The following is a 27,605-nucleotide window of genomic DNA, read 5'->3' as shown; positions in this document are numbered from 1 at the left end:
AAACTAAAACATAAATATAGACAACGCAATGTATGTTGTGTTCTATTTGTAACAATATATATTTATATTTTTTCTTATGTATAGAGTGCCAAGATATCTCAATAATAATACATGTTATTTTTATACCTTAGAACGTGTGGAATGATGAGACCGGTGATTTTCCAAAGCCTTATTAAATCGGAACATTAGTTTAGGGATTTCTCAGCGTCAAGTATCCCTAAGGCAGCCACGCAGACAGGAGGCGCAAGAACAATTTCATAACCCTATTCTTACGCGTTTGGTTTATGTTGCTCTTGATTATTCTACTGTAGTCCTGCTCATGTGTATTTTAATTTCGCGTGTGTGTGATTTGTGCACACATTTTTAATATTTACAGTTCAGCTGCGATTATAAAACATGTTTCAGGATGCATCGTCGCAGAAACAATCTGAAGCATGCCTTTTATTCTTTAAGAACACAGACGCGAGAATACCTGTAGATGTCAGGAATAAACTTATTACCTTCCTTGAAAAACTCATAGAATGTGCGAGGTAAGTTGTTGATTTTATCGTTAAAAATATATATATTTTTTTAGCAAAATGGTTTGGTTTTTCGAGCATGCCAAACAAAACAGGACACACTTTCTTTTTCACGTGAGCATAACTATTGCCTGGAAACCTGTCCCTTTCTCTTCTGATGAGAAAACGCGATTTTATAATAGCAGATGTCCTTTTATGTATAAATGTGCAATAATGCTTATGCACAGAATCGTAGAACGCCATGAGACCAACATACAGGCTTTTTCCACTATGCTGCCCCAAAAGTGCAGTATTACATTTACAAATTCCGGAGCTGCGTATCCTGAGAGATTGCACACTGACAGCCATTCAGTGGCGAGTAGCGTCACTCTGAAGAGCCGATTGGATGACATAGGTTTGACTGACTTGATTCTGGAAGCAAAGGGACACCCTATGAGAAACAGTTTATGGAAAAGGAAATGTGTACAGTATGTGTATATACTGTATATATGAGAATCTCTCGAGTGGTGCTTGCTGTAACTACGCAGGAGTTCTGTAAAACGCTCAAGAGAGAGGAACCTGGAGGAGGCTCTGCTGAAACTGAAGAGGCTTACTGGTCAGGACTTGTCATCTCTGGAGAACGAGCACCTCGGTCTTCTGGTGCAGCTGGTTCTTGCCTTTCAACTGGAATCACTCGACAACTCCACTGCCTTCCGCAAGCTGGACCAGGTATGCAGGACCCATGACTCTGTACTGTTTTTCTTATATGGGTGGTTTACCGGTTTACCAAATGTTGTCTCTTTGTTAAGTTTGAACTGTTTTTATTTCGATAGTTTGCTCCTATTCCTGTCAGTGCAGAACCAGCCAGTTACAAGACTGGTGCCTTTCATGGTTTGCACGAACCAGACATGACTAAGACAAAAGACTAGGGTGAGAGACTCTTAATGTTGGGGTTTATAAATACGTTTGTTGAGGCTGATGGTGAGTCTTTAAGTGGAATAACTGAGAGCGAGCCGCTTAGATTTTTATAGTGCCTCGAAAGCGCTGTCCTAAAGGAGAGGTGAGTAATTTATTCGGCATGTTGCATGCAGATCTAGAGATAGACATCTTTTTTATTTCACCAGTCTGCTGCAAACTGGAGGTCTTCAGTAATAAACTATATTCTTTTCTCTTTCAGTTCTTCGTGTTTTATGGATTTGCAGTTTTATTCTTTAAATCCTGTTTTTCAGACGCACAGTTTAAATGGTTGCGTGTTTTTGATTTGCAGATGATGGTGAAACTCTCAGAGGGCAATCAGCTGCTTGTTTTTGAGGCGATACAGACATGTTTAAGCAGCACAGTGGACTTCACTCAGGTCAGGCTAATGTAAAACTTACTGATTGTGTGAGGTAATTCGTCTAGAATATCTTTTTACTTTGCTGAATGCTATGGCTATATAACTTGAATCGAGGTCAGGATGTGTAATAGAAGTATGAAAGTTGATGGTTTTTGATCACTCGTTCTCCTTTCGTCTTTTTCTTCATTTCAGATTTTATCTGTCAGTGACTTCCACACAGGTCAGTCTCAGATACTTTTGCTTTGTTTAGGTGTTCTGTTTATATATTAAAAGGGACATTTTTCATGTGCCTTTCACAGCATTTAGTGCATTTGCAGTTTTAAACTTAGCACGGTATTAAATAGGGAAATTGTATTTATTATACCATTAGAAGTGTTCCTGCCAGATCTATTTTCAGAGAGTTATTGTAAAATGTGGTGTTAAGCCCACGTCATTGCAATGTTGTTGACACGCATGTAGAACATCTTGTCACGGGCAGGGCAGGTTCACCATTCCTCATTTGTCCTCTGAAAGTGATCCACAGTGGAGTACACCCTCTAATGTTTTGGCTTGTGTTTCGGGCAGTGTGCCTGTTTCTGGAGGACAGCTCCGCGGGCCGTGAAGTCTGGAGGAAATCCTGTCTTCCTCTCCTGTCGAAACTAGCCGAGACCTTTCCAGCGATCCTGGAGCTAGAGGCGTCAAGAAACGGAGAGCACTGCTACCTCGCAGTGAAGGTTGTGACAGCATGGCGCACATAATGTGCCCGTTATTTTCCTTCTTTTTGCACGGTATTGCGGTCCGTTTGGCTGTAAATTGGGCTGAAGATTGTTTGCCAGTTGGTGTGCACTGCATAGGCTGTATCATGACCTGTGCTCATTTCATCAGCGGGAAATTAACCATTGCACCACTCCCAGGTTTGCTTACAGATGTTCCAGCTGTTGCCAGAAGAGACGGCTCCACTGATCTGGGAGGAGAACCCGTGGAATCCAGTTGCAGAAAGAATTCTAAAACACCTGTTAAACATCGTCTTGGGAGAGGTATTTTTCTTTTTCATCTGTCCTTAATTTGAAGGCATCAGCTCTTTAGAAAATAACAATATTGCCAATACTGCAGGTCTCAAAATGCAAGGAAGCAAATGACAAACTGAACTTCTGTTTGACTGCCCTTCTTTTGCAACTGGCCTTATTTTAGAAGACCTTATGATCAAGTTGTCCCTTAACATGACCCCACTCACCCCAGTCATAACTTGTTTATTCCCCTACCATCTGGCAGAAGGTTCCGGTCACTCCAGTCGCACACAACTAGACTCCAAAATAGCTTCTTCCCCAGAGCTGTCAAGTTGGTGACGCCCCCACTCCCTTCCACCTTATTATGATCTCTCCTAACATCCTCCTGTACCCACAACCACTGTACTCCTACAGCACCACACACACGTAAGCCAAAATTGTACTGTCCCCTCGATAGCCCAGTAAAATTGTAAGAGGCATAATAATATTCAATATTTATTAATTAACCATAATACTTTTAACCATACTGTTTTTTTTTGCACTGTTCCAAGAATTACCTTGCACTGTTTTTGTCCTGTAAATTTTCTCTGTTTGCGGAATTTTGCACAGTTTTGATTACTTGATTACATGTTATTTATGTTATGTTATTACATGTTACTGTTATTGCTATTGTGTTACTGTCTATTGTCTTATCTTCTGTCCTATTTATATACTGCACCTGAGTGACTAATGAATGAGAAACACTTTTCATTATACTATGCACCTGTGTAAGTTTAATGACAATAAAGTTGAATTGAATTGAACATGTCAAAGCAGAAGTTGTAAACATCACCATTCATACTAACTTGTGGCTTCTTTGTATTGCTGGACTCCTGTTCCCCTGTTTTTACCGTTGATTGGTATTCAAGTGGGACCGTATTGTGCTCCTTCTCAGTCCTCAAACAGAGACACCCGGCTGCTGGCTGGGACCGCCGTTGCCATGGCGATGAACACTGCGCCGCAGGCCCAGGATGGAGGAGCAGCAGTGCTGAGCCTCTTGCAGCTCGCCAGCACAGGTGAGTGCTGGAGCTGGGAAAACTCTGTCCGTGCAGGCCTTGGTGTCCTGATGAGTCATTAGCGAGTAGCGCAGAACCTCGTTAACCCACCTTTATATCCCCGCGAAGACCTGGATTTGAAAGTGTTTTAATGGGGGGAGGTGGTGAATTGAAGTGTTCTGATGGTGTCTGTCCATCAAAATCAGTGCAGGAGATTTTTTTTTTAAAAGATCGATCCTTGATTGATCCTTTAATTAAGTTATGATTGTTCTATTGCTTTTATGTTTGTCTTCAGGCCTTAAACTGGTGCTAAATGTTTAACTCTTCAGTTCAGTTGAGTGGAAGGTGTGTTGTGTCTGTGTGTAAATCTGCTGTCCCCTCTTGTTGTTCCAGATTCCCAGATGCTGCGTGTGGGCAGCCTGACTGTGGCCTGTCGGGCTCGGAGCCGAGACGGTGTGGACAGGCTGGCAGTGACAAGAGGCCTATTGACTTGCTTCAGGAAGGACATTTTGTTGAGCCCATTGGAAAACAAAGGGGTACAACTGTTAATGTGCACTGGGTTTAATTCTCCTTCATGTTTACAGTGAACCTTCATTACTGTAAAACGGGCAAGCTTGATGGACTTGCTCCTGTGAGATCTTTCTGATCTTGCTGATTCCAGATTACCGTAGCTTGGAAATTAGATCTTCAACTGATCGTTAAGTTTTTAATAGTAAACATTTGTTAATTTTTGTAGCATCTCATAGATAAAAATTACACACGTTTTAGACTTCTCAGTAACCCAGTCAGTCTGCTCTTGTCTCTAATGAAAGTAAGGCATCTGTTAACAGTTCAAACACCTGTATGTTTAGTAAGGTACTGTATAATGAACAAAGAATAGTTCAAAACTGGCTGCACTGTACCTTTGTCCGATCTTACTGCATTGTTTCATGCCAGTGCTAAAGAAGTACTGTCTGAGTTCTGTTTTTATGTATAATTATTTTTCTCTGAGTGCATCTTGATTTCTGTGTTCAGACCTGCCTGTTGTTGGATGGGGTGTTTCCTGTCATCTCTGGTTTGTGTGAGGAGAATCTGGACTGTCATTATTACATCTTCCAAGGTAGAGGAGGCTACAACAAAGACTCTGAATCTGCTCTGTGAAGGTGCTAGAGATTAAGACTGTTTTCTGCACTAGTCGAGTTTTTGGGAATAAGACATGTTAAAAAATGCAATACTGTAAAAGGAACACAAAGCATTTTACAGGGGGTTGTTAAGTTGAAAGTGTTGTAATAATCTTTGTAATTCATAGATGAATGCCAGTAATGGCTAAGATGCCTTTAACATTGGTATGGAGTGCTGGAGCCTGACTTGAGCTTTTCTGTGGGTGTCTGCAGTTTTTGCCATGTGGCTGAGGAGTCTGAAGGAGAGCCTGCAGGATGTGTGGGTGGTGAGAGGGACTCCTCTGTTATCTGAGAACTCACGTCTGCAACAACAACTCAGCACAGTCATCTGGAACAACGCAGAAAGCCCAGTGAGTCTTTTCATCTGTTTCAGTCCAGAAAACAAAGAAACTGAGATGTTGAAATGTTGAACAATACCTGTTCAAGGCCGATTTCTTCAAGTGGGGAACTTTTTTGTTTCTCATTTTTTTTCTATCCATGATACATTTCTCCTCTGCAACTAAATTTTCCAGGAGTTAAATAAATAACTAAATAAAATTGAAGAAGCATTTATGATTTTGTTTTCCAATGACAATCCACTGGACTCTGATATGTAGATTAATGTTTATAATATAAAATTAATATTTTTCTTCAGTTTTCACCAGCATTACTTGTATTCAAGGAAAGTCTACAACAGTGTTTAACTTTGTATGTTGGTCCTCAGTACAATGCAGGATATGCATGGGATCTCCTTTTTCTTAACCTCCTGTCTCTCCAGGTAGAAGGCATCTCTGAATTTGTACATAGCTCATTCCGTCATCTGCTGGAGATTTATGAGCTGGAGTGTGAACACTTTACTAAAGAAGGAAAGCCTCTTTACACCTCATTACTACACCGAATCACCTCCTTGCCTTGGGAGGCCAAAGCAAAATACTTCCCTCTCTGCGCTCTGCTCCCTTATGTTGGTACGAACAGGGTAGGTACAGTCATTTCTTAGTTCTCAAAAGGAGTACTATGCCGTCAAAAACAAAGATAATTTGTACACTCATTTAAGTGCTTTCTGTGCAATTGCATAATCCTAACAGAATTTGACTGATTATTGAAAGCGAGGGCAGCATTCTAAGAGTTATTGCAATGCAGATGCTCTAAATAAGTGTCATCAGTCAATATCTAGTCCTGTCTGTTACATGCCTGTTTCGATCCTGGACTGTAGTGTACGTTTGTCTTTTTTCAGGTACTGGAATATTTCGCTGATCTCCCTCGTCAGCTTTTAAAGTGCCTCTCCACCAATCACTTGTCTCCTTGCGCCTCCGAGGTCTATAAATCGCTGATCCGACATCAGAGGCAGGAGCTGTGCGTGGCGAATAACCACCCGTCCCCCTCAGAAAAGGATTTGGCCGAGCACTGGGCCGAGCGCTGGTACCCCACACTTCTGGAGGCCTTGACCTCGGACCTGACCCTCCTGCAGAACAACGCATCCAGTTACCTCCTGCCCTGGACTCTGCGTGTTTTCCCAGCCGCCTTCGAGATCCTGCAGGGGCGGATTAGCCTGACGCGCTCGGGGCACCTCCGTGCCTGGGCCAGCCTGCTGAGCGTCCAGAGGACAGTGACGGGCTCTTCACCCCTGAGCAGGGATCTGCTGTCCACTCTCCGCCTGGCCCTCGGCTCTCTGGACGACAGCGTCCGCCTGGCCGCCGTCAGCCTCCTCTGCTGCGGCCCCAAAACCAGCCAGCCCCCAACGGAGCTGGAGCTGTCGGAGATGAGGGACTTCGTCCCCCTGAACCTGAACAGCGACTCCTCCCCTTTTCGGCAGCACTTCCAGGCCGGGGTGAAGAGGCTCCTGGTCCGAATCCGGGACAGCGGCCTGGCCTGCCTCAGAGGCCTACAGGGAAAGGAGGAGCGGGAGGCCAGAGGGGGTGGAGACGAGGGGCAGCAGGACTTGGTCCTTGCTCGGGGTGTAGGTGAGAAAAGCAGGGGGACGGACTTGGACTTGTGGGTCCATATCCGAAACACTCAAGTGACTTCACCTCTGCAGTGTTACAGTGTATAGAAATTCACTATACTTTTGTTGTTTTTATGACTATTCAATATCATTATGCAAATGCAGTGTTTTAACGTCTTTATGTTTGAAAAGTCACTATTTTTTTTAATAATGATTTGGTCAGTTCTTCTCAGAACTGGTCGTATTCACTAATTCTGGTGTGTGTCACATTTTGGGTGAGAAATTCCTTGTGCCACATTAATTATATCCCACCACTTTTCGTTGCTGTCAAGTTGCTTAGTTGTTAGGGGGCTTTAGTTTATTGCTAGAGAGTCCTGCAGGTTAAGATGAAGGTGTTTTGTTTCCTTACGTAGAGGTCTGTCAGTCCGATACCAAAGTAAACTCCGCTTTCTTGGCAGATAAGCTTTACTCTGAAGGAGGAAGGGCAGTTCTTTCAGAGCAAATCCCCTAAAAGATGCACAGATAATCTCTCTCCCTTCAGCTTGTGCTGAGGCTTGCTCTCAGAATGGGAGACTCTTGGGTCCATTGCCTGTCTCCTGTTGCGCCTGTGCTGGGAATTCAGACTAATCTGTTGGGATTCCATAGGAATTCTGGTTGGAATGTGCTTGTAACAGGTTGCCTGTTGGGCCTTTTTTAGCAGTGAAGTTTTCGCGAGCAAATGTTAAGTGGATTTGCTTGCCAAGTGTTCAGCCACTGCTCAATTTGTCTTGCCAACTGTGACAAAGTTTTTCAAAGAGGGAGTGCCATTGTTTCGTCGGGGGAAATATCCAGCTCTCTCCTTTCATCAGCATTCAGGAACGGTCACAATTAAGTGAACTCTTTTTGACCCTGGCAGGGCAAAATTTTAGCTGCACGATGGGAGTTTTTATTCTGTAAGAAAAAAAACAGATATCTGTTTGCTACAATACACATATGCATACAATGAAATGAAAAAAACAGTATGAAATTCAACTTAATTAAGTTTAAACGTAAAGAAAGCCCAGTATTTTTTTTTTTACTCATTAATCAGCATGCATTTTATTTTTCCATTATCTGGACCTCTTGCACTAAAATAAGCAGCTTCATCCAAAACTCCACAGGGAATTTTTTTTGTCCTTTCTTGTTCTTTTGAAGTTAGTACAGTTGTCTCATGAGTTGGTTTCTCCTGAAAACAAGCATGCATTTGCTTACTTGATATCCTAAGATGGCAAAAAATGTTAAGTGGTAGTTCAGAGTGATCTATGGAAACTGACTCTTTTGTTTGTTGAAAATGAAATTGAAACATGATTGTATTTTGCACACTTAAAATACCTCGCTAAAACATGTTTCTGTCGGTGGTGTAATTGCTATCTGATGACGTGTTTTCTAATCACTGAGAATATGCAAGGAGTGGTTGTAAAAGTGCTGACAGCCGGTGCATCTTTCTTCTAGATTTTGTGGACTGGCTGACACAGTTGTGCTTCTGCTATCTGGCTCCTGGATTTAATTACCAGAGGAAAAAGACAGTTCTGCTCCTGCTGTCTGCTGTGCTGGAAACCTGCACTGACAGCTGGAGCCCAGACAAGAAGAAAGGTCAGCCTCCAGGTCAGTGGCAGCATGGAGGTACTGTGGGTAGAGCCTTCAGGCCCTTCTGCATTTCATTCTTCCAAAGTTCTTAATTTCAATTGTTTAGCTCAACCAAATCTGGCAATTTAGACGTTTCTGAACATTTTTAATTACATTAAAACTCAAAAAGCTAAAGTAACCATTCACCTGCAGGCCAGGGTCTGTACTTGTTGTGTAGCGTGCAGACGTTCAGGTATCCTGTTCACATGTCCCAGAGTTTTAGCTGTTGCACGTGTCGCGTTCTGAACGTTTTTTTTTGCGTATCGTCATAATATGGTATTTTCATTCTTCCTTACGTGTGCTGCCCTTGCTCGTGCAGTCGACATGTCGGCCCTGCTGCGCTGGACGAGGCAGAGAGGGCAGTGGGACTTCTTCTGCAGGACAAACCTGCTGGTCCTTCTTCGTTGCCTGGAGGACGGCACCAATGAGGTAGAGTGCTCAGGGCAGCCTGAAAGAGTGGAGCTCCCAGCTCACGGGAGTCTTTTTTTTTTGCTTGGTGTTCCTGAAACCCACATACTGTATGTGTCAGTATACGATAAGAGTACAGTACGGAATAAGAAAAGAAAATAAGAATAATCGCAGACGATGGGAGACTGTTTGGCCCAGCTCGCTTGTTTGGTAGTTAGTAGTTAATTGATCCAAGGATCTCATCCAGCTTTTTTTTGGAAGAAGCCAATGAATTGGCTTCAAGAGCATGGCTGGGCAGCTTATTCCAGACTCTCCTACAGCCCTCTGGGTAAAGAAGTGCCTCCTGGTCTCCATTTTAAATGCACTTCCACATAATGCACCTCTAAAATCATTTTCCGGCTTGGCTGAGCTGGAGAGGGGCCAGTCAGTCAGAAACGAAGGGAGGATATAGGCAGACCGGATGTCGCAGTGTCCCGTTTTCCTCTCTAGATCCGCGAGCTGACCGCCGAGCTGCTCCTGAGGTTCTTCCCCCCTCTTCTCCCGCGGGACCTCAGCCCTCCCCTGTTCGAGCGTGCCCAGAAGCTCATGCGCAGCCCCCGGGTGCAGGACGCCCAAGCAGGGGCTCTCGCGATGAAGATAGTCCTCCTGAAGTAAGTGGAGAGGAGTTGACAACGATGATGCACGTTAATCGGCTCTTTGCACAGAAAGTGGGGTTAGAACTGTGGGCATGCAGCACTTCAGGAGGGGCGAGGGACGGTAAAAACCAAACCTTTTTTGCTTTAAAGGTAAACGTTTAGTTTAGTTTAAAACTTGAGGAGCCTGAGGCCATAGAGTACAATTCCAAATCTCTAAAGGACTGTTTGACTTTTGAAATCTGCAACAGAGGCTGAAACCATCTGAGCAAACCTCCAGCTGGATGGAACAGCAAGGGCAGGAAGTGAAAAACACAAGTGATTTTGTAAGGTTATTTTGATGTTTGAAACATCAAATCGGTTTTGCCATTCCCACTGCAGCCATAGTATTTGATTTCTTCTGAAGGTCAGATGAGCTCTCATCGGTCTTGAAGACCGGCTGCAAGGGGGAGAACGAGAGGGCTCCCACGCAGGAGGTAAAGGTGCTGTCTATGGTCTTGTACCTGCTCCAGGAGCTGGAACAGCAGCACCTTGCCGCCAGAAGAGACATGCTGCATGCTGCCAGAACAAACCCACTACATGGTAGGTTCCAGTGGCATAATTCAAGCAAATTAAGGTCCGATAATAAGGCCTGGTTTCGCCGATGGGAAGCTAACTTTTCCAAGCTGAATACCAGCTGCCTCTGTGAAACTCCCAAGCTTGTTTTGGAGTTAGAATACAAGCCTTCTGTGTAAGGTTTTGAGTTTCAAGAGGGGGTAGCCAAGTCACTTGTAGGAAGACTGCTGAGGACGGCTGCTTTCGTGTCCGATTTGTGTCTGTTACTACCACCATCGTGCTGCAGCTCCTGCTCGTCTTTCCAAGGGGTTCTCATCGCGCTGCAGAGATGCCTGCTGGAGCCCCCTGATGCTTTCGCATCCATACGGAAAGCTGAAGTAAGCCCCGGGGGCCCAGACCTGATCCCGAGGCTGCTGGAGACGGTGGAGAAGATAAGCCTGTTCCTGCTGGGGGTGCTGTACGGAGACCCAGCTGGAGCTGCCGAGGAGCAAGGTAAGGCCCCTGGAGCCGAGAGTGATGGGAGAAGGTTCAAGGCCTGTGTCAGGAGACCTGTGCTGTACGATCAGGCTGCAGCGAGGCACAGACAAACACTTCAAGGGCCGTGAAGCACTTTTGCACCTCGAATGGCTGCGCCCGGAATGGAGCACACTGCAGCAGGGCTCCTGGAGGAGGCATAGGAATAATAATAATAATAATAATAATAATAATAATAATAATAATAATAATAATAATAATAATATTAATTGCTTACACTTATATAGCGCTTTTCTGGACACTCCACTCAAAGCGCTTTACAGGTAATGGGGACTCCCCTCCACCACCACCACCAAGGGCCCAAGGAATGGAGGCAGGCGTCAGTCAGCGATGAAGAGCAGACATAGCTACACCAGATATTGAATGAAACAGCTGGGAAAAGTGACAGAAAAAAGATATTAAGTGTTCCTCTAATTAGGGGGGTTATTGCTACAATTAAACATCACCAAATATTTATCTCCCTAAAAATACTTTTTGGGCGGAGTCCAGGCATTTCCTTTATTTTTAAAATGGTTTAAACTCTACTGTTACGCGCTGTCATGTCATCGAATGTTTGTGGAAGCCAACAAATTATTTGTGGGGAAAGAGACGGAAGCATGCAACGGTTCTCACTGCCCCCCTGTCTTCCAGATGCCCCCCCCTCGTTCTGCGACATGGGGAAAGCCATCCGCTCGGTCATCGCCCGGGGCGAGGAGGAGGAGGAGGGCTGCGTCCTGCTGTCAGAGGAGCATAGCCTCGTTCTCACGTGCTGCTGGGTCTCCCTGAAGGTGAGGGATGACTGCCTAGCGTTCCTCTCCGCAGCACCATGAGGACCAGACACAAGACACTCCACCACCGTGCGCTTGACTGTCTTTATGAACGCATTGCTTTACCCTGGCTCTCCTGGTTTTTGCCTGTCTGTTCCTTAAAAAGGCTTATCTCTATCTGAAACTGTTTTCTGATAATGCACATTAATAATGGCTGCCAACTTCTAGGCTTGTGGAAACTTAAGTTATGTGGAGAATTAAAATACTCCATTTTTGCTTTTTAAAGGAAATTGGCATTTTTCTTGGCCGGTTTGTGGAGAAAGGCTTCTCAACAGCACCCACTGCTGCTTCAGGGTCCCTTTTCACCATGGAGGATCTGAAGAGGATAGCCAAAGTGTTCAAGGATATTCTTCTCAAATGTCGACACTGGGTAAGAAGCAAACCCAAGATGGATGTTATCTACGTGATCTTACTCTTCTTTATTAAGTTGCCTGGCAATTAGTTACCTTGAGGTAGGCTTTTATGTTGTGCCGTCATGAGCTCTCCATTTGACTGGAGAGAAACTAATTCCTGTTTTTCTGCTTCTTTTGTCCAGGGAGCGGTGGAGGGATGCTGTGTTGGTTTTACCAGATTTTGTACAGTTCTTTTAAATCATCCAGATCCAGTTTGCCAGGAAATCCCTGCACAGATGCTGGAGCAGGTAGCTTTTAAGTGCAAAGATTTTAAGATTTTCAGTTGCGGCCCAGCTCTCCAGCATGGACTGAGTAATTCAGATTTATGTCTAAATAAAAACGGATTAGGGGATAATTCTTGGCTTTGCTAAAAAAGAACTTGAGGCAGCACTTTCTTTGTTCTGGATCGAACAGTATTTCTGGATCTCGGATCTGTACTTGTCCTCCCCAGTTGGCCATTGCTGTGTGTCTGTGTGTGTCCTGGATACTGCCATGAAACATCTGCGCAGGCCTGCTCAGGAAGCAGCAGGGGGGCAGACAGAAGTGATCAAGCAACCTTAGACAAACCCAAACTTGATAGGCGAGGTTTTGATTTGACAGGTGTCCATGACCAGGTTGGGAATGCTCCCAAACTGGAATTAGAAATTCCATTTTCCAACTCTGTTTTGGCATGTTTGGGAAATCATGATGTTCTCCTCTTCGTCCCCAGGGGCTGTCGGTGCTGCAGTCCCCCCGCAGTAGTTCAGTCACCCGGAGGGCAGCAGGCCTGCCCATGCTTATCGTCAGTATCGTGGCAGCAGAGAACGCCAGCAAAGCCCGGCCTCTCCTGGCACTCAGCATGACGGGCCTGCTGGAGACAGCGAGCGCCCCTCTGCCGCAGGACTGGGACCAGACCCTGGACTTGCCGCAGGTACAGAAACTGCGTTGATGGCATAACACTCCCATTGCACTGTGGGAACTCTACTGTTGCCAGGAGACATGGTTAAAGTTTTGTCAGTGTTCCGTGTAAAGCCTGTGCACCCCTTGAAATCCTGTTGTATATATCCTTGTTTTCCTGGCTTTCCTCCCCACTGATAGCTGGTGTGTGAGGAGTGTACTGGTGCACTATGGCTACTGTCACATCACCAGGTGGTGCTGCATATTGGTGGTGATAGTGGGATTCCCTATTACCTGTAAAGTGCTTTGAGTGGAGTGTCCAGAAAAGCGCTATACATGTGTAAGGAATTATAAAAATATTCTTTTCCCAGGTGTGTGCTGTCCATGCCCTGCAGGCTCTGGTGCGAAGCGCGGGGCTGGGAGTTGCTGTGCTTCAGTTTGCTCCAACCATGACCATCTTGTCGCTGAATACTCTGAGCTCCCCCTGCTGGGCAATGAGGAATGCTGCCATCCAGCTTTTCAGTAAGAACCTTTCTTGTCCGGAACCTTCTGTGTGCTTGTCACCCTATTTTTTTGTTTTTAGACCTGCATAGCACAGCTGCATTCTTCATGACAGGGCTGTGAGGCCATATTCCACATCCATACATTAACAGCACAGGAAGTCACAACACCCCCTCACAGCCAGAATACCACACCCTCCTCAGCTCAAAAAGCATCCTTCTGATCTCTTCCAGTGCCGTCTTCTTTATCTTTTTAACCACTTAATTGATTGATTATAAAGTCTACATTTGACAGTTTAAAAAGTAAACAGGAGTAACATGCATTGAAAACCTCGTTGACTCTTGCAGTAAGCCTTAATCTAATTGTTTTGCATTTGCATTTGTATGTGCACAACAAACAAAATTCATTTTTCATTGCACTCCTAAAAAAATGAGTTTCTTACTGCTTTTGTCTCCTATTGTAGTGTAGTCAATTGTTATGGGGAAACCTAGGGATTATTTTGAAATGCAGAATCGTAGAGTCCGTGAGACCTTTTCTCCTCTGGGTGTCCCCATTCAGCAGATTAAAAGAGTGAAGATGAGGCTGGGTTCAGGAGCTGCAGGATTGAAGTGTTTTTCTCATGCCACATGCTTCCAGGCGCGCTGTGTTCTCGGATGCTGGGACAGCGATCGAGGGGGGAGGACGGGTGCCCCCAGCACGGGATGTCCCCCCCGGCCTTTTTCACACGCTACCCCGCGCTCCAGCCCTTCCTCCTGGGAGAGCTCGTGAGGGCCGCCGGGCCCCAGGGGGCGAGAGGGGAGGCGAGGCTGCACCTCCACCCCTCGCTGCACTCCGTCCTCACCCTGCTGGCGAAGCTGCAGCCCGGAGCCCACAACGAGACACGGTACCGGGTCTGGGACCCACACATACTCGCTGCGCTGTGCTCGTGAAGTCGGGAATCTTTCAGTGTGGCTTACTTACACGGGTTATTATAGAACTTCGTGGTCATGTGCCTTAAATCTTTCTGGAAGTTAGGTCAGCTTGCTAGAATCCAGCACTTTTAATGCTCTGTATGGACATAATAGTGATTTACTGTGTGAAAATCCAGTATTTATGATATGCACTGTGGTCATTCAAAGTTATTGCTTTGTATATTTTGATGTTATACCTTACGAAGGCACGGATATAATATAATTGCTTACACTTATATAGCGCTTTTCTGGAAACTCCACTCAAAGCGCTTTACAGGTAATGGGGAATCCCACTACCACCACCAATGTGCAGCATCCACCTGGATGATGCGACGGCAGCCATAGTGTGCCAGAACGCTCACCACACATCAGCTATCAGTGGGGAGGAGAGCAGAGTAATGAAGCCAATTCATAGAGGGGGATTATTAGGAGGCAATGACTGGTAAGGGCCAATGGGAAATTTGGCCACGATATGTACTTGCAGGTGAATTTGTGATAATAGTAAATCTGTTAACTTTTGGTAAAGGTGGCGAGTAAGTTCGGCTCTTAAAATGTCTTCACTGTGCCCTGCGTTTCCCCTAGCTCTCTCGCCCCGTTCCTGCCTCCTCTGCTCCAGCTAGCCAGCAGTCCCATCTACGCCGTGAGAGTTATGGCTTCCAAAGCATTGGCGGCCATGACGCCCCCTTCTGAGTACATGAGCACTTTGCTGCAGCTGGCTGGACAGTTACCGCAGCCCCACGCCCCCCGCTGTCACAACAGCCTGCACGGACAGCTGCTGCAGATCGGGGCGCTGCTGGCCAGAGCTCTCAGAGCTGACGGGTAAGAGACCTCCCAAAAGGATGGGCACACCGACTCCCTGCTGGCAGTCACCTACAGAAACATTAGTGTCCAAAGCCACACAGATTTTGCGAAGGACTGGCATCCTGTCCAGGTTGTATCCTACCTTGAGCACTTTGCCTGGCAAGACAGGTTCTGGGATCTCTGCGACCCTCCATGGGCTAAATTGTTTGGAAAATGGACAGGTGCAGAACTCATTTAAAAAGGGGAGGATGGTGGGACAAGATAACATTGGGCTTTGGGTAATTCATTCTGTCATTACTGACCTTGTTAAAGGCATGATATCTGAAATGAATGTATTTTGTTCAGCGTGAGCCAGCAGTAGGGTGTCCCTCTTTCCTGATGCCATGAAAAAGCCAGGCTCAGGGACTTGCTCCTTGCAGAGCGCAGACGGATGCCATGCGTGGCCTGGCACAGCAGCTGGAATCCGGGCTGTGGTTGGCGACGTCAGCCCAGGAGTGCCCTCTGATCCGCTCTGCGTACCTGAGTGTCGCAGCGCAGCTGGCAGGATCCTTCACGCAGAGCTTTGTGGAGCGGCTTCAGTCCAGCCTAGTGACAGAGCTCCAGAGCCCCAGGAACAGGCTACAGGTAGGCACCAGGTAGACCTGGTGAGAGTGACTGTTTTGTAGAACAGCTGTTTTGGCATGCCGGAGCGGTGGCACTGTGGCTAAGGATCTGCTCCCGTGGCTGGAAGGTTGCGGTTCAAATCCCGCAGCTGGCAGAGAAATCATCCTCTGTTGGGCACCTGAGCAAGGCCCTTAACCCCAGCTGCTCCAGGGGCGCCATATAAATGTCTGACCCTGTGCTCTGACCCCAAGCTTCTCTCTCCCTGTCTGTGTGCCTGTGTGTTTCATGGAGAGCAAGCTAGGGTAAGTGAAAAGACAAATTCCTACTGCGAGGAATTGTACATGGCTAATAAAGTGATCTTATCTTACTGCCACCAGTACAGGTGAATATACCCCCTCTCTTGTTTTGTTGTTTTGTGTCTCTTTACAAATACAACGACCTGGCCTAGTCATAGCTGTGTGGTTTTCGCAGACTGTAGCCGGAAGCATTTCTCAGCTGTGTCTGTGGTCTGCACAGGTGGGCTCTGCAGTGTTTTGTCAGAACGCTGTGAACCTCCTCTGCGACGAGGCAGTGAGATCCAGGGACCACCAGAGGGCAGCACAGGCCTGGAAGCTGCTTTCGGTGGAAGACCCTGATGTGGGCTTATCTTTGGTCAGCTGGGCCAGAGATGGGCAAAGCTGGATGGACACTGATATCCAGCCTGTGTTGGCAGAAGCACTGGGGGTGAGATAATTATCACTTTGAACATGGAGACGGAATGAATATACCTTTGAAGTCTCAGGGTGGCTCTTTCTTTCCTTCTGAATTGATTGAGGCAGCAGTGTAACGAAAATATATGTAATGTCATTTGAGGTGACAGGTTGTTATGTTTATAGAGCGTCTGCTAATGGGTTCACTCTGTATGGGAAAACAACGAGTTTAAACACAATGTAAGGAAATTTGAGGAAACCAAGATAAGTTCTCAAAAATTATGTCCACTTCCGAGAGCATTTGACTCAGAACAAAACGTTAATGTATTTATGTGCTTTTGTTTTCCCCAAAAATCATTTGTCTACACTTAAGCAGGCAGTAGCTGTTAAAATACTCTGAAGCATATAAATTATTTTAACAATCGAGCAAAATATTAAAAGGTTTCCTTTTGTAAAATGACTGTTGAGGCATGAGCCAGTCCCTGTGGAATCAGGCCAGTATAATGGTCTAATAAAATCCACACACAAGGTCTCCTTTTCCTTATTTTATTGCATGATAGATAGATAAGACTTTTTTGATCCCAAAGGGAAATTGATGATGTTCCACTGTACTATTACAAGAGGCTTGTCCAAAGCATTTCCTGTAAACCGCCCAGATACAAGCAGAATTATTCCTCATGGAGTCAAGACATGATAAAAAAACAGGTTTATCTGTTACCAGCAGCCATCTCACCCTGCAACTTGCAACTGGCAACGCACTGAAGCAGGTGTGAGCCTGGTCAGTACCTGGATGGGAGACCTCCTGGGAAAATACTAAGGTTGCTGCTGGAAGAGGTGTTAGTGGGAACAACAGGGGGGCACTTACCCGGCAGCCTGTGTGGGTCCTAATGCCCCAGCGTAGTGACGGGGATGCTATACTGTAAAAAAAGGCGGCGTCCTTCAGATGAGACCTAAAACCGAGGTCCTGACTCTCTGTGGTCATTAAGAATCCAAGGGCATTTCTCGAAAAGAGTAGGAGTGTAACCCCTGCGTCCTGGCCAAATTTCCTTTTGGCCTTTACCAATCATGGCCTCCTAATAATCCCCCTCTATAAATTGGCTTCATCACTCTGTTCTCCTCCCCACTGATAGCTGATGTGTGGTGAGTGCACTGGTGCACTACGGCTGCCGTTGCATCATCCAGGTGAGGCTGCACATTGGTGATGGTGGAGGAGAGTCCCCATTACCTGTAAAGTGATTTGAGCGGAGTGTCCAGAAAAGCGCTATATAAGTGTCAGCAATTTTTATTATTATCTTGATCATTATGGCTCCACTCATATCAATTGGTCATACAATGTGTGCTTTGTGAACTAGCTGTTGGCTGTGCTGGTCATGAATATTTGATTCATCAGATCTTGTGCGCATGAATTACACAAGGATTAAAAGGGGCTGGGTGTGTCCAGACGCTGTCAGGTGCAGTCCCTGTGGATCACCTGCCTGTCGTCGCTCTGTGTGCAGGAGGCCCTCCAGGCCACGCTGATGAAGGGGAGCGCGGAGTACAAGAAGACCTTCCTGGAGGCCTTCGTCGCAGTCATGTCCTCCTGCGCTGAGAGCCCGTCTCCTGAGGCTCTCCCTCCGCGCCGGACGGCCTCGCTGGCCAGCACCGCGCTGCTGCTGGCCCTTCTGGAGAGCCAGGATGGCGGCCCTGAGCTTCGCTCACAGGCGCTCTGCGCCGCAGGCCTACTGCTCTCTCAGAGGTGGGTCTCCTTCCCAGGCAGCAGATCGCTCACTGCCCTGTTGCAGGAGTTCTGGAGAGGCTGGGTTGCTCTTGATTAACATCTCAAAAAACCTCCTAGGCCTGTGATCTGCCCTGCACAAGAGCTCTGTCTGTGTGATGACTTTTGCTTTGAATTTGCCACAGTTTGATCACGGCGCCTTTGATGTGCTTAGTAACTAACACAAAGTTTGAGAGTGTTAATGGTTTGCTTTGTTACACGTTTGAATATCTGGCTCTGCTTTCAGTCTCAAACATGGCGAGCTCTGTCTCCCTTCCAGCTGTGAGGACTCCCTGACAGAACGCTGGTGTCGGCTGCTGGAGACACACCGGACCCCCGAAACGCCCGAGACGCTGAGGCTGGCCTGCACCCATGCCCTGCAGCAAGCTGGGACGCCCCTGGTGAGCAGGACCCTGAGAGGTGTCGCCCCAAAGCCCGCTCTCAGCGTGAGGTACTGTGGCTCCTAGGGTTTCACAGCTGTGCCGAGTGCTGCACCCTCCAGTCCTCTTCTGTTGAAACACAGCCACTCCTCCCCCTGCACTTACTGAGCACTCCTGCCTCCGACACGCACACTTCATTTACAGGCTGTGACAAGAGGAGGTGGTTTAAAAACTACAGGTATTTAGGCGGCAGCCATCTCATAAGTGTGATCACAGGCTCTGTCAGTTTCTGCTTAAAGTGCGAAAGCTGAAGAGTATGTCCTGATTATATGGTTTCCGTTGGTACAGTAGTAAGCCATTACAACCTATGCTGAGCTATATGTACATTTCAGCTGGGGAATTAATTTAATTTAGTGAGTTGATATTGTTGTAGTTGTAATCCATTGCCTAATCCGGTGATTTGATGTACTAGTAAGATATATATATATGTAACACCTGTAAATATAAGGATGTATTGATTTGAATAGCCATTAGTTGGGTAGATTATCAGGCACATTTCCTTAAAGAATAAGTAGCCTCAATTAAGACTGTTTCATGAAGTCCATTTGATAAAAGACCCTTTTTCTTATGTATTTCCAACAGTGTTGTTCTGTATTGTTGGTGCTAAAAGTAGGCATGCTCCACCTACACATAATTCTACATCCTATTAGCATTGCCATGGTTACTGGGCTTACATAATCAGCTATTTGTTCAGTTTTTAATTAGAAGATATTGGAGATACTTTTCTATGTACAGATCACTGGGGGGTAACCAGCAATAATCAGAAATAACTGGACAGTGTGAAGAAGCAAGTTCAGTAACTGCTGTGTATAACTGCAAGTTGCTTCACACCCACCAATAGGTTTGAATGCTAACTGAGATGAGTGTGCTTTTTTTTTTTTGTAGGTTGATAAATACTGCCATTCACCTCCTGCAGGATGAGAGCCAGCAAATAAGGACAGAGGCCGCAAAGTTTGCCTCCATGTTGCACAGCCTCTGGAAGGGAGGGACAGAGGGACAGGGCCCTTGCTTTCAGATGCAAGTTAACCAGGGGCTGCTGGGCCTGCTGGAGCTCCTCCTGGAGGAATTCTGGGATAGCCCAGGCACTCTAGGGGCTCTGCTGTCGCACCTCCCTGACGGCGACCTGAAGGAAGCACTGAGGGGTGCCCAGGACGCAGACGCAGAGTGAGTGCTCCTCTGCTGGAGCTGCTGATCTGCAGGGGTTTCTGGGGGGTACTGGGCGTCACGGGACAGCTTGCAGTAGGGCAGCATCTAAATTAAACTGATTTCCAGTGTTTTCCTGGAAAGGCTCTTCTGCTTTCTTCTAGGAACCACTTGGCATAAACACAACCAGGCTCAGTTTGAGGAAGATAAGTATGTGGGAGCTAATGGATTATTGTAGCATTTCCTCATAAAGCAATACTTGTGCTTTTGTGTGGACACATCTGAGAAATATTGGCATTGGAAAGGAGTGTATCCTTTAAATGAAAACAAGCTGTTGTTTTGAGTGAATGCATGATGGTTACAAACTAGGGAGCTAAATTATAAAATAAGAAGTATCAGCCAAATCAAATAGCGGGCTCTGACACAAGCTTGCTATGCACACAAATTGTAAAAATGAACAGTCATACCCTGTTATCATCAGCGAATAGAGTTGTCATCTGGCAGATTGTGGCTAAGAGAGGGTGGTAACAGAGTAATAAGCAGCCAGCAAATTCAAAAATGAATATTTCTTACAGTATACTACAAATACACATCAGACAACCTTTAGTGCTCTAAAGTTTTTCAGTTCTGCAAGTACCAGGGTCTTGCTTGTCAGACAGAAAACATAAACATCTTTCTGTAACTGAGGCACAAATAGTGCATAAGAAAAGAGGGAAGGAACTGGTCTTATCCAATAAAAGGTCCCACGTGGGACTAACTTTCTCTCCAAAACGAATGGTAAACAGATGGAAACCTGCTTCCCTATGCAGAATAACAATGAGACATTTCTTTTAGCCTGGTGGATAGGAAGTCAGTATTTCCAACAACTATGAAACAACAGTCCTGTACTTAGTCTCTAGAGTTCAGTCTTTTTTAGTGTTCAGAGTGTCTGGGCAGATTCTGTTCCCTTGGTCTGTTGAAGGATTTGCTCTCTCACCTGCTTTTCTTCCTCGTTTGTCATTTTCTCCTCTGCTACTCTTCCCAGTGACTGCTCTGAGAGAGCTGACCTAATGATTGAACTGGGAACTATCTGATCACTGTTAAAAATTAGTAGAATTGTTCAGCCACCTGGATCCTTGGCTATTGTGTTGGATGTTAAGATAAGGGGAGAGCTAATTGTTTAATGGGGTCAGTGAAGCCCAGATGTGATCTTTAAACATCTGGATAACACCCATGCCATTAGGATATCTTTTCGCTTCATTGGACAGTAATTCTTTTGACATGACAGTGACATTTCAGGTTTACCTGAGATCAGCGTTATGTATGCTGCACTGTTGCCTGCTCTCCGAAGCTCAGCACAGTTAATCCGTTACGTGTTGCAGGTGCACAAGCTTGTACGAACAAGACGATGCCAACGTGTTTGAGGAGCCTTCCGTGATGTCGGAACTCCTCCTCCCCTACCTCATCCAGCTTGCTGACAAGACAGACAAACCCTCCCATCTCAAAAACCGCCTGGCCGTCTGGGCAGCAGAAAACACAGCAGGCATCTTGAACAACATCCACTTCTGCAAGCAGCTGTTCGGAAGAGGTACTGAAGCTGGTGTTATACAAGCTTGGTTTCCTCATAAAAAAAGTGAAATGTTCCGATACAGAACACAATACACAGAATTCTCCAAACGTGTTGTTTTATTTATAGGCAGTCCCCATTCTAAGTTGCCCTGCACTGAGGTCTTTGATGAACTGTGGGACTTGATGTAAAAATTCCCTTCCTTCACTTTGTTTTTCAAGGCACCAAAAGCCAGCAACGCAGGTGGTTCATGGATTATTCTGTTGTGGAAATGAAAAACCAATATTATGATGAGCAAAATCTAACAAAAACATTCTTCCTGAAGACACTGCGGTTACGTTTGACTTAGATTATGAATCGTTTAATATGAACCCTCCATCAATACACTGCTCTTCTGGGGAAGAATTCCCCTTTATGTGTGATTTTGCTGTATGTTGCTACTTTCTGGTTCCTAACGCCGGTGTATAACAGGGAATGCCTGTATATATTATCATGACCACTTTGGACCTTTTGATACCAGTATTAAACCGGATTTATGAAAAGCTGGTGGAAGGCCTAATTTGCTCTTGTTTTAAGAGCCAGTGTTCAAAAACAGCCATTAGCTATTATTAGCTAATACAGCTAATAATAGCCAGCAGCTATATCACACTGCAGGTATGAGCCTGGCTAGTACCTGGATGGGAGACCTCCTGGGAAAGCTCAGGTTGCTGTTGGAAGAGGTGTTAGTGGGGCCAGTAGAGGGTTCTCACTCTGCGGTCTGTGTGTGTCCTAATGTCCCAGTATAGTGAAGGGAACACTCCCCACGATAGCTGGTGCACTTCGGCTGCTGTCGCAAAATCCAGGCTAGGAGTCCCCATAACCTGTAACCAGGAAAGCACTACGTAAGTGTAAGTATTATTATGGTTATTATTATTATTATTAATAATAATATTCAGGTTATTGTTTTTCAGGAGATGAGGCAGTGGCGCTTGGCCATCTGGGTTGGCAGTGTGGGCCCTGTTTCCATGGTCACCTAGCCGGCCTGTTTGCAAGGGCGGGTTTTCTGCTGCATCTGCTGGAGGCCTCAGAAGATCACCAGCCTCTGGCTCCCGAGCTCCACTGTCCACCCCAGGCACTGTGGGCTGACCTGCAGGAAACACGGAGGCTTCTCTCTCAACATGGTGTCCTTGTGTCAGTGGGTATTGATTGGGTGGGAACCCACTGACATCCCCCCAACAGTAAAAATCTGTGGCATATCAAAGACCATGGGGTCTCGTATCAGCTGATCCAGTGATGTCAGCTTTTGTTTACATGAATTGTAGAAATCATGTTGTAGATTTTATAAAGTTCTGGCATTTCAAGTGAAAATCCATTCCCCACATAATCTTCTGGCACATGCAGTGTTTTGTATTTTACACCTCTCATCACGTGTAACGCGTTTCACTAGGAATGTGTAGTGAATATGTATAAGGTGCATGTATATCAGTAACTGTGGCCATTATTAGTTTTTTAATTTTTAATTTTATGCAGTTGTTTAGAAAACCTGAGGTTAGATTTGAAACCACTGTACTGCATTAGTACAGAAAGCTACGGCTTTAATAAGTGAACACTCTGTCAGTCAGGTATTACATGAAACCCTAGTTAAGAAATGCAATGAGAAATAATGTCTCCTTCTCAATTCCAGCAAATCACACAGACAAGTACATCGGCCGGCTTGCCAAGATATGAATTATGTAATTCCACAGCTAATCCATTATTTAATATACTACAACGTTTATGTTTCAGCAACATCCTGTGAATGTATATTTTTGAGTTATTTCTTGTTTTAACATTAAGTGTTGTGTGAATATAGCCACCAAGGCACTCGAAGAATTTAAGCACCACCTTCTGGTGCTGAAAAAAGAGCACATCAGCTCAAGAAAATGTGGAAAGAGACTTCAGTTCATGCCGTGCATGGAACGTTGCTTGAAGATGTTTTGCCTTTTTGCATCTACTTTTGCCTTCTGCCCTCTGTAAGGCTTTCGGAAAAATCAGGTAGTAAGAGGGCTTTTTCACAAAATGAAATGCGGGATGTACTGTATAAAATGACTGGAAGTACAGCTTGGGTACCATTTTCCATTTAATGTGGAAAATGTCTCTGTTCACAATTGTGAATATATGGATATTCTACTTTCAGGGGCAGAGTGGGTGGACTGATGAATTTGGTTGTTGGACAGTGTATATCAAATTGGATGCAGAGGATTCACGAAAGCTAAAAGCAGCCTCTTTCATCTCCTATTGTCAGATGTCGGCGCAGAAAAGGATTTTTTCAGGCTGTAGCAGCTGATGCTGCCAGCCTGCTGCTCTTTATTACAACAGAGCAGCTCTGCCCCTGACCGGTTAGAACCGCTTTTGGGATCTAAATCTGTCTCATCAAAGGAGCTATATTTCCCTGCAGTTACACCCTAACGACCAGTAGGGGAAGCGTTCCCCCCCTTAGGATCTCATTTTACTCTTGAATAATTAAAAAGCTTTTCCCCATCTACTTTCCTGAGCATTTGTGTGCATTAGTATTTTCTCCAGAGGTTTCTGTTTTGTGGCGCAGAACTGGAACGGTGATGTAATGCCTTCAGAGCCCTGATGCAGGGTGACTCTTCAGTGCTATCGCAGTGGGTTTCATCTATTCCATTAGAGGGCTCGTCTCTTCTCCAAATGTCCATTCTGTTAATGTATCTGTAACACTCTGAATTGATTTGACAGCAGTGCTTTCAGCTACATCAGGTATAGAGCCTATAAGAGCTGCATTAGAGAAGCAGATCTGTATGCTGAAGACCATTCTTGTTCCCTGGGCCTTTAACTTTTGGAAAATGAACACTGAACAGCGAAACTTTCGTGGCCACCCAGTTTATGAACGTACTTTGCATGATCTAAAAATATATAAAAGTTCTTTCCCATCATTTTAAACTTTGTCATTTTAAATCAGGCCATCTGGAATTGTGATTTCTTCAGGAAAAAGTGATCTCATTTTATTTGAACATAAAACCTTTTGGCAGTTTTAAGGGATTGGTTTTAAATGTAAACCAAGCACTTTGGTTTTTTTTTCCCCCCAAACCAGGATGTAATCTGCTGTGTACATTCTTTCCTTTTGTTGTGCCTTTTAAAAAAATGGTCGGTTTTGCTGATATAAACAAAACACCTGAATTTTCTTACCTACCTTTAACTGCACCTTCTACCAAATATGGCTAAAATCAAAGCAAGCACACGGTAATGTGAAAAGATACATAAATGTCAGGAACAGAGAGGCCTTACTGCAGAATGTTTAAGGCCCATGATATAGTGTATCTTCATTGTTTACAGGATTTTACCAAGCTGCCATGTGGTTTTGTTGAATCATATCTCCATTCATTTGGAGTCTGGAGCATGGTTTATTCAGCTTGAGCATGTTAACACAGGAGTAGAGGGGCAGAGGGCTCACCTGGATCTTACGAAGAGGCCTTGGTGTGTTCTGAGCTTCTGCTCTGTTGACGAGTCTCAAGGAAAGGCCTGATTAATGTGCAGTTTTGCCTGGCTGCCAGAGACCATTCTGTTTCGCCTGTCTGCAAGAAGGAGAGTAGTTAGGAATGTGTTTTTCAGGAAACCTACGGGAAGGGACATTTTTAATCCATGGAAATTTGTTAGAACAGATGCCTTAACTTCTGTGACAACAGCATCTACCCTGTGTTAAAAATGTATTTTCATTAGGTTTCAGTCTCAGTAATTAAAGTCAAAGTTTGAAACCTAATTAAACTACTCAAATGTGGTCTGACAGCATTATTTGTCAATTTTGTGTTGATTTTCACCAGAAAGGAAGGCTATGTGACATATGGTGAACACACTTTCAGAGAAATCTTCTAGGCATAGTCTCCCACACCTGCGCCTCTCCGAGGCCTCTCTCCTCTAAAGAGAACAGTGTGTACCCAAGTCACAAGGAAACTGTATCAGATGGGGGGGGAAACATTCAGTTCATACATGCCTGCCAGTGTTAATTGTTTTAATGATTTTGTGTGAGTTGCCATAGGTAATACTGTGTAAAACTAGCAACATTATAACACTACAATGGAATCTTACGGTAAAAATAATCATAGGTTGTAATAATCACCTTTTTGTTTTTGAACTTGCCTGCAGGAGAACTCGAAGCAGGAAACACAAGTCTTTTTACATGATTTTGTGTCTACCTCTGTGTCTCTGAACTTAAACATTTCATGTTTTTTACTTTGTTCTGTGGTTGGATCTTACTTCTAACTCCTGACTGAGACCCTGTCTTCTGACACAGTTTGCTGTGTTAAACACTGCAACCATCAGATTTGCTCTGTTGTCTTTCAAAAAATATGAATACTGCAGCACCAAAAATAAAATAGTTGTCTTGTTGACTTGCATTAGCCTGCCCAAGCATACCTGTACTGTAAAATGTAAAAATAGGAACAAAGCTACCTCCAGTCTTGTAATTGTTGACACTTGTTTCCTTCCATCTTGTGTTTAACATCTTTGCTGACATTACCTTCTGTGAAATATACATTTTGTGTTCTGAATATCTCTGGGCCACCATTAAATTCTAGGCCCAGTACTCTTTAATAAGAGAGGTATATGTGTTTGAACAGAGTCGGCCAATTTAAGATTGCTTAATGTTTACAAGATCACATATCGCATTTGACTCCAGTTTCCAACTTCCTACTGCCTGCGTTCTCTGAGCTCTGAGATTGAAACTGTATCATTTCCTGTTTTGACTTGCTAGTCTGTCTAGTAAACTCTACGATGCTCGAAAATGGAAATTCTAACAGTTGGCCATATCCTGGAGGAACCACTAGAATATCTCTGTCCTTCTTTGTTGTTCTAAAGGTGACATTTGATTGATTGTTACATAAACCTAATTTGCCCTGCTCCTGCTTGCTTGAAGCTAACAGTGCATGGTTATAAATCCCGCAGTCCTGTCTGGAATAGCAATCAGGACAACACGGAAACTAGGAAAGAAAAAACAATTTATTAATGTTTTTTTTTTATCTTAGAAGGTAGATTTTATTGCTTTTTTTAATGCAGGCTTAAAAACAGTGGGGTTTCTTCCCATAATAATCTATATTACAAATCTCATAAACACTGTAGACTGAAGCAGACCTTTAATCAGCATTCCCTTATTGAGTTTTGCGGGATTGCAAACTTGCTTGCAGATCCAGTTTGGCCATTTTTACTACCTAGATTTACTAATATAACAGGACGCTTATGTAGTGTTTCTCCATAAATCATGAATGCTTTTTGCATGCTTGTTTTGTACATTAAGCATGGTCACCTTCTCCATTATGCTTTTCTAAGCAGGAATTGTTGAGGCTTACCAGTGGATATTGACCACTGAAGGAGATTATGTCAAGCTGTTTTTGGCTCAGGAGCATGCTGGGACTATGGGAATCTTTATTCTTTTATTTCAGAAGACTTCAGTGGCACTGGTTTGGAGCAGGGGCTGGCCCGGTGCAGTGGTTAGTGCTGCTGACTGGCACCTGTGGGGTCCAGGGTTCAGTTCCGAACCGGGTCTGCTGTCTATGTGGAATCTGCGTGGTCTTCCTGTGTTTGTGTGGGTTTCCTCTTTCTACATACTGGCAGGATTATTGGCTTCTTGGGAAATTAGCACTGGTATGTGTGTTTGAGTCTTTCTGTCCTGTGATGTACTGGCCTCCCATCAAGGGTGTACCCCTGTTTGTGCCCATTGCTTGCCAGGATAGGCTCCGGCTCCAAATTTAATTTTGATACCCAGAATTCACTAAAGAGGGTGTTATTTCAACTTTCCACCCAGAGTAATAAATTCTTCCATTTTTATAAATACTATGTGTTAAGTGATGAAAACCTTAAGTTTTTTCCTTTGCTTAACCGCAGTTTTTCAATATGAGTAGTTCTGTATTTTGATTACATTTTACATTGGCCTTTGGACGTTGTGTAGTAAATAATGCCAATTTCTCTAATCTATCTAATTCCTATTTAAGGATAATCAGAGCTGTTTCCCTAGGCAAGGCAAAAAAAAAGTCCTTGTGCTTGGGCTGCTTTACTGGAAAACAGGCTTTCACAAAATCCTTCACATGGTATCTATGTACAGTTTCAGTTTTACTGTACAGTTTCACTTTTTCTGTGTGCATATCCTTGTGTCCTTGTGATCTTTTCCTTGTTATAATCTCAGAGACATTTATATCAAATAAAAGCAGATCTAAAGCCTGAGAACTGTGTTCACTGCAGAAGGGAAGTATGAAGAAAAATAAACAGCTTGATAAATTGTAGCCTTTGAACAACCAAAACCAACCTTTTCTTTTGTCATGTAGCCTTCAAAATGATAAAATTGTAAGAGCTCACAGAGAGCACAAGAAACTTTTGCTAAGTCATTCTTTAACTCTTTTTAGTTCTTTCATTTGTTGTTGTGCAGTTTA

General features: G+C 44.6%; 1 protein-coding gene across 3 annotated transcripts; it reads left to right on the top strand.

The window, feature by feature from the left end:
- The first annotated feature begins 293 nt into the window (after positions 1-293).
- On the top strand, positions 294-25,977 carry LOC107079791 (tRNA (32-2'-O)-methyltransferase regulator THADA). Of its 3 annotated transcripts, XM_015366453.2 has the most exons (31): positions 294-530; positions 1,046-1,226; positions 1,765-1,851; positions 2,026-2,053; positions 2,398-2,546; positions 2,727-2,849; positions 3,754-3,874; positions 4,247-4,389; positions 4,868-4,952; positions 5,227-5,363; positions 5,771-5,968; positions 6,227-6,953; positions 8,405-8,557; positions 8,898-9,007; positions 9,476-9,636; positions 10,025-10,200; positions 10,480-10,665; positions 11,338-11,474; positions 11,740-11,883; positions 12,049-12,153; positions 12,615-12,815; positions 13,153-13,303; positions 13,919-14,165; positions 14,815-15,051; positions 15,453-15,657; positions 16,153-16,359; positions 17,822-18,060; positions 18,359-18,529; positions 19,404-19,682; positions 21,023-21,228; positions 22,158-25,977. In XM_015366453.2, exons 1-31 carry the CDS (start codon positions 397-399, stop codon positions 22,409-22,411), a joined length of 5,682 nt encoding a protein of 1,893 aa, XP_015221939.2. In that variant the 5' UTR covers positions 294-396; the 3' UTR covers positions 22,412-25,977. The 3 variants fall into 3 exon arrangements, with proteins under 3 accessions (XP_015221939.2, XP_015221940.2, XP_015221941.2); XM_015366454.2 differs by lacking the exons at positions 21,023-21,228; positions 22,158-25,977 and having other exon boundaries at positions 18,359-18,479; positions 19,404-19,537; XM_015366455.2 differs by lacking the exons at positions 18,359-18,529; positions 19,404-19,682; positions 21,023-21,228; positions 22,158-25,977 and having other exon boundaries at positions 17,767-18,006.
- The last annotated feature ends 1,628 nt before the right edge of the window (positions 25,978-27,605 follow it).

This window comes from Lepisosteus oculatus, chromosome 22 (assembly GCF_040954835.1).
Source record: "Lepisosteus oculatus isolate fLepOcu1 chromosome 22, fLepOcu1.hap2, whole genome shotgun sequence".
Lineage (NCBI taxonomy): Eukaryota > Metazoa > Chordata > Actinopteri > Semionotiformes > Lepisosteidae > Lepisosteus > Lepisosteus oculatus.
Note: the sequence above shows the minus strand (reverse complement) of the source record. Positions and strands in the feature narration are given on the sequence as shown.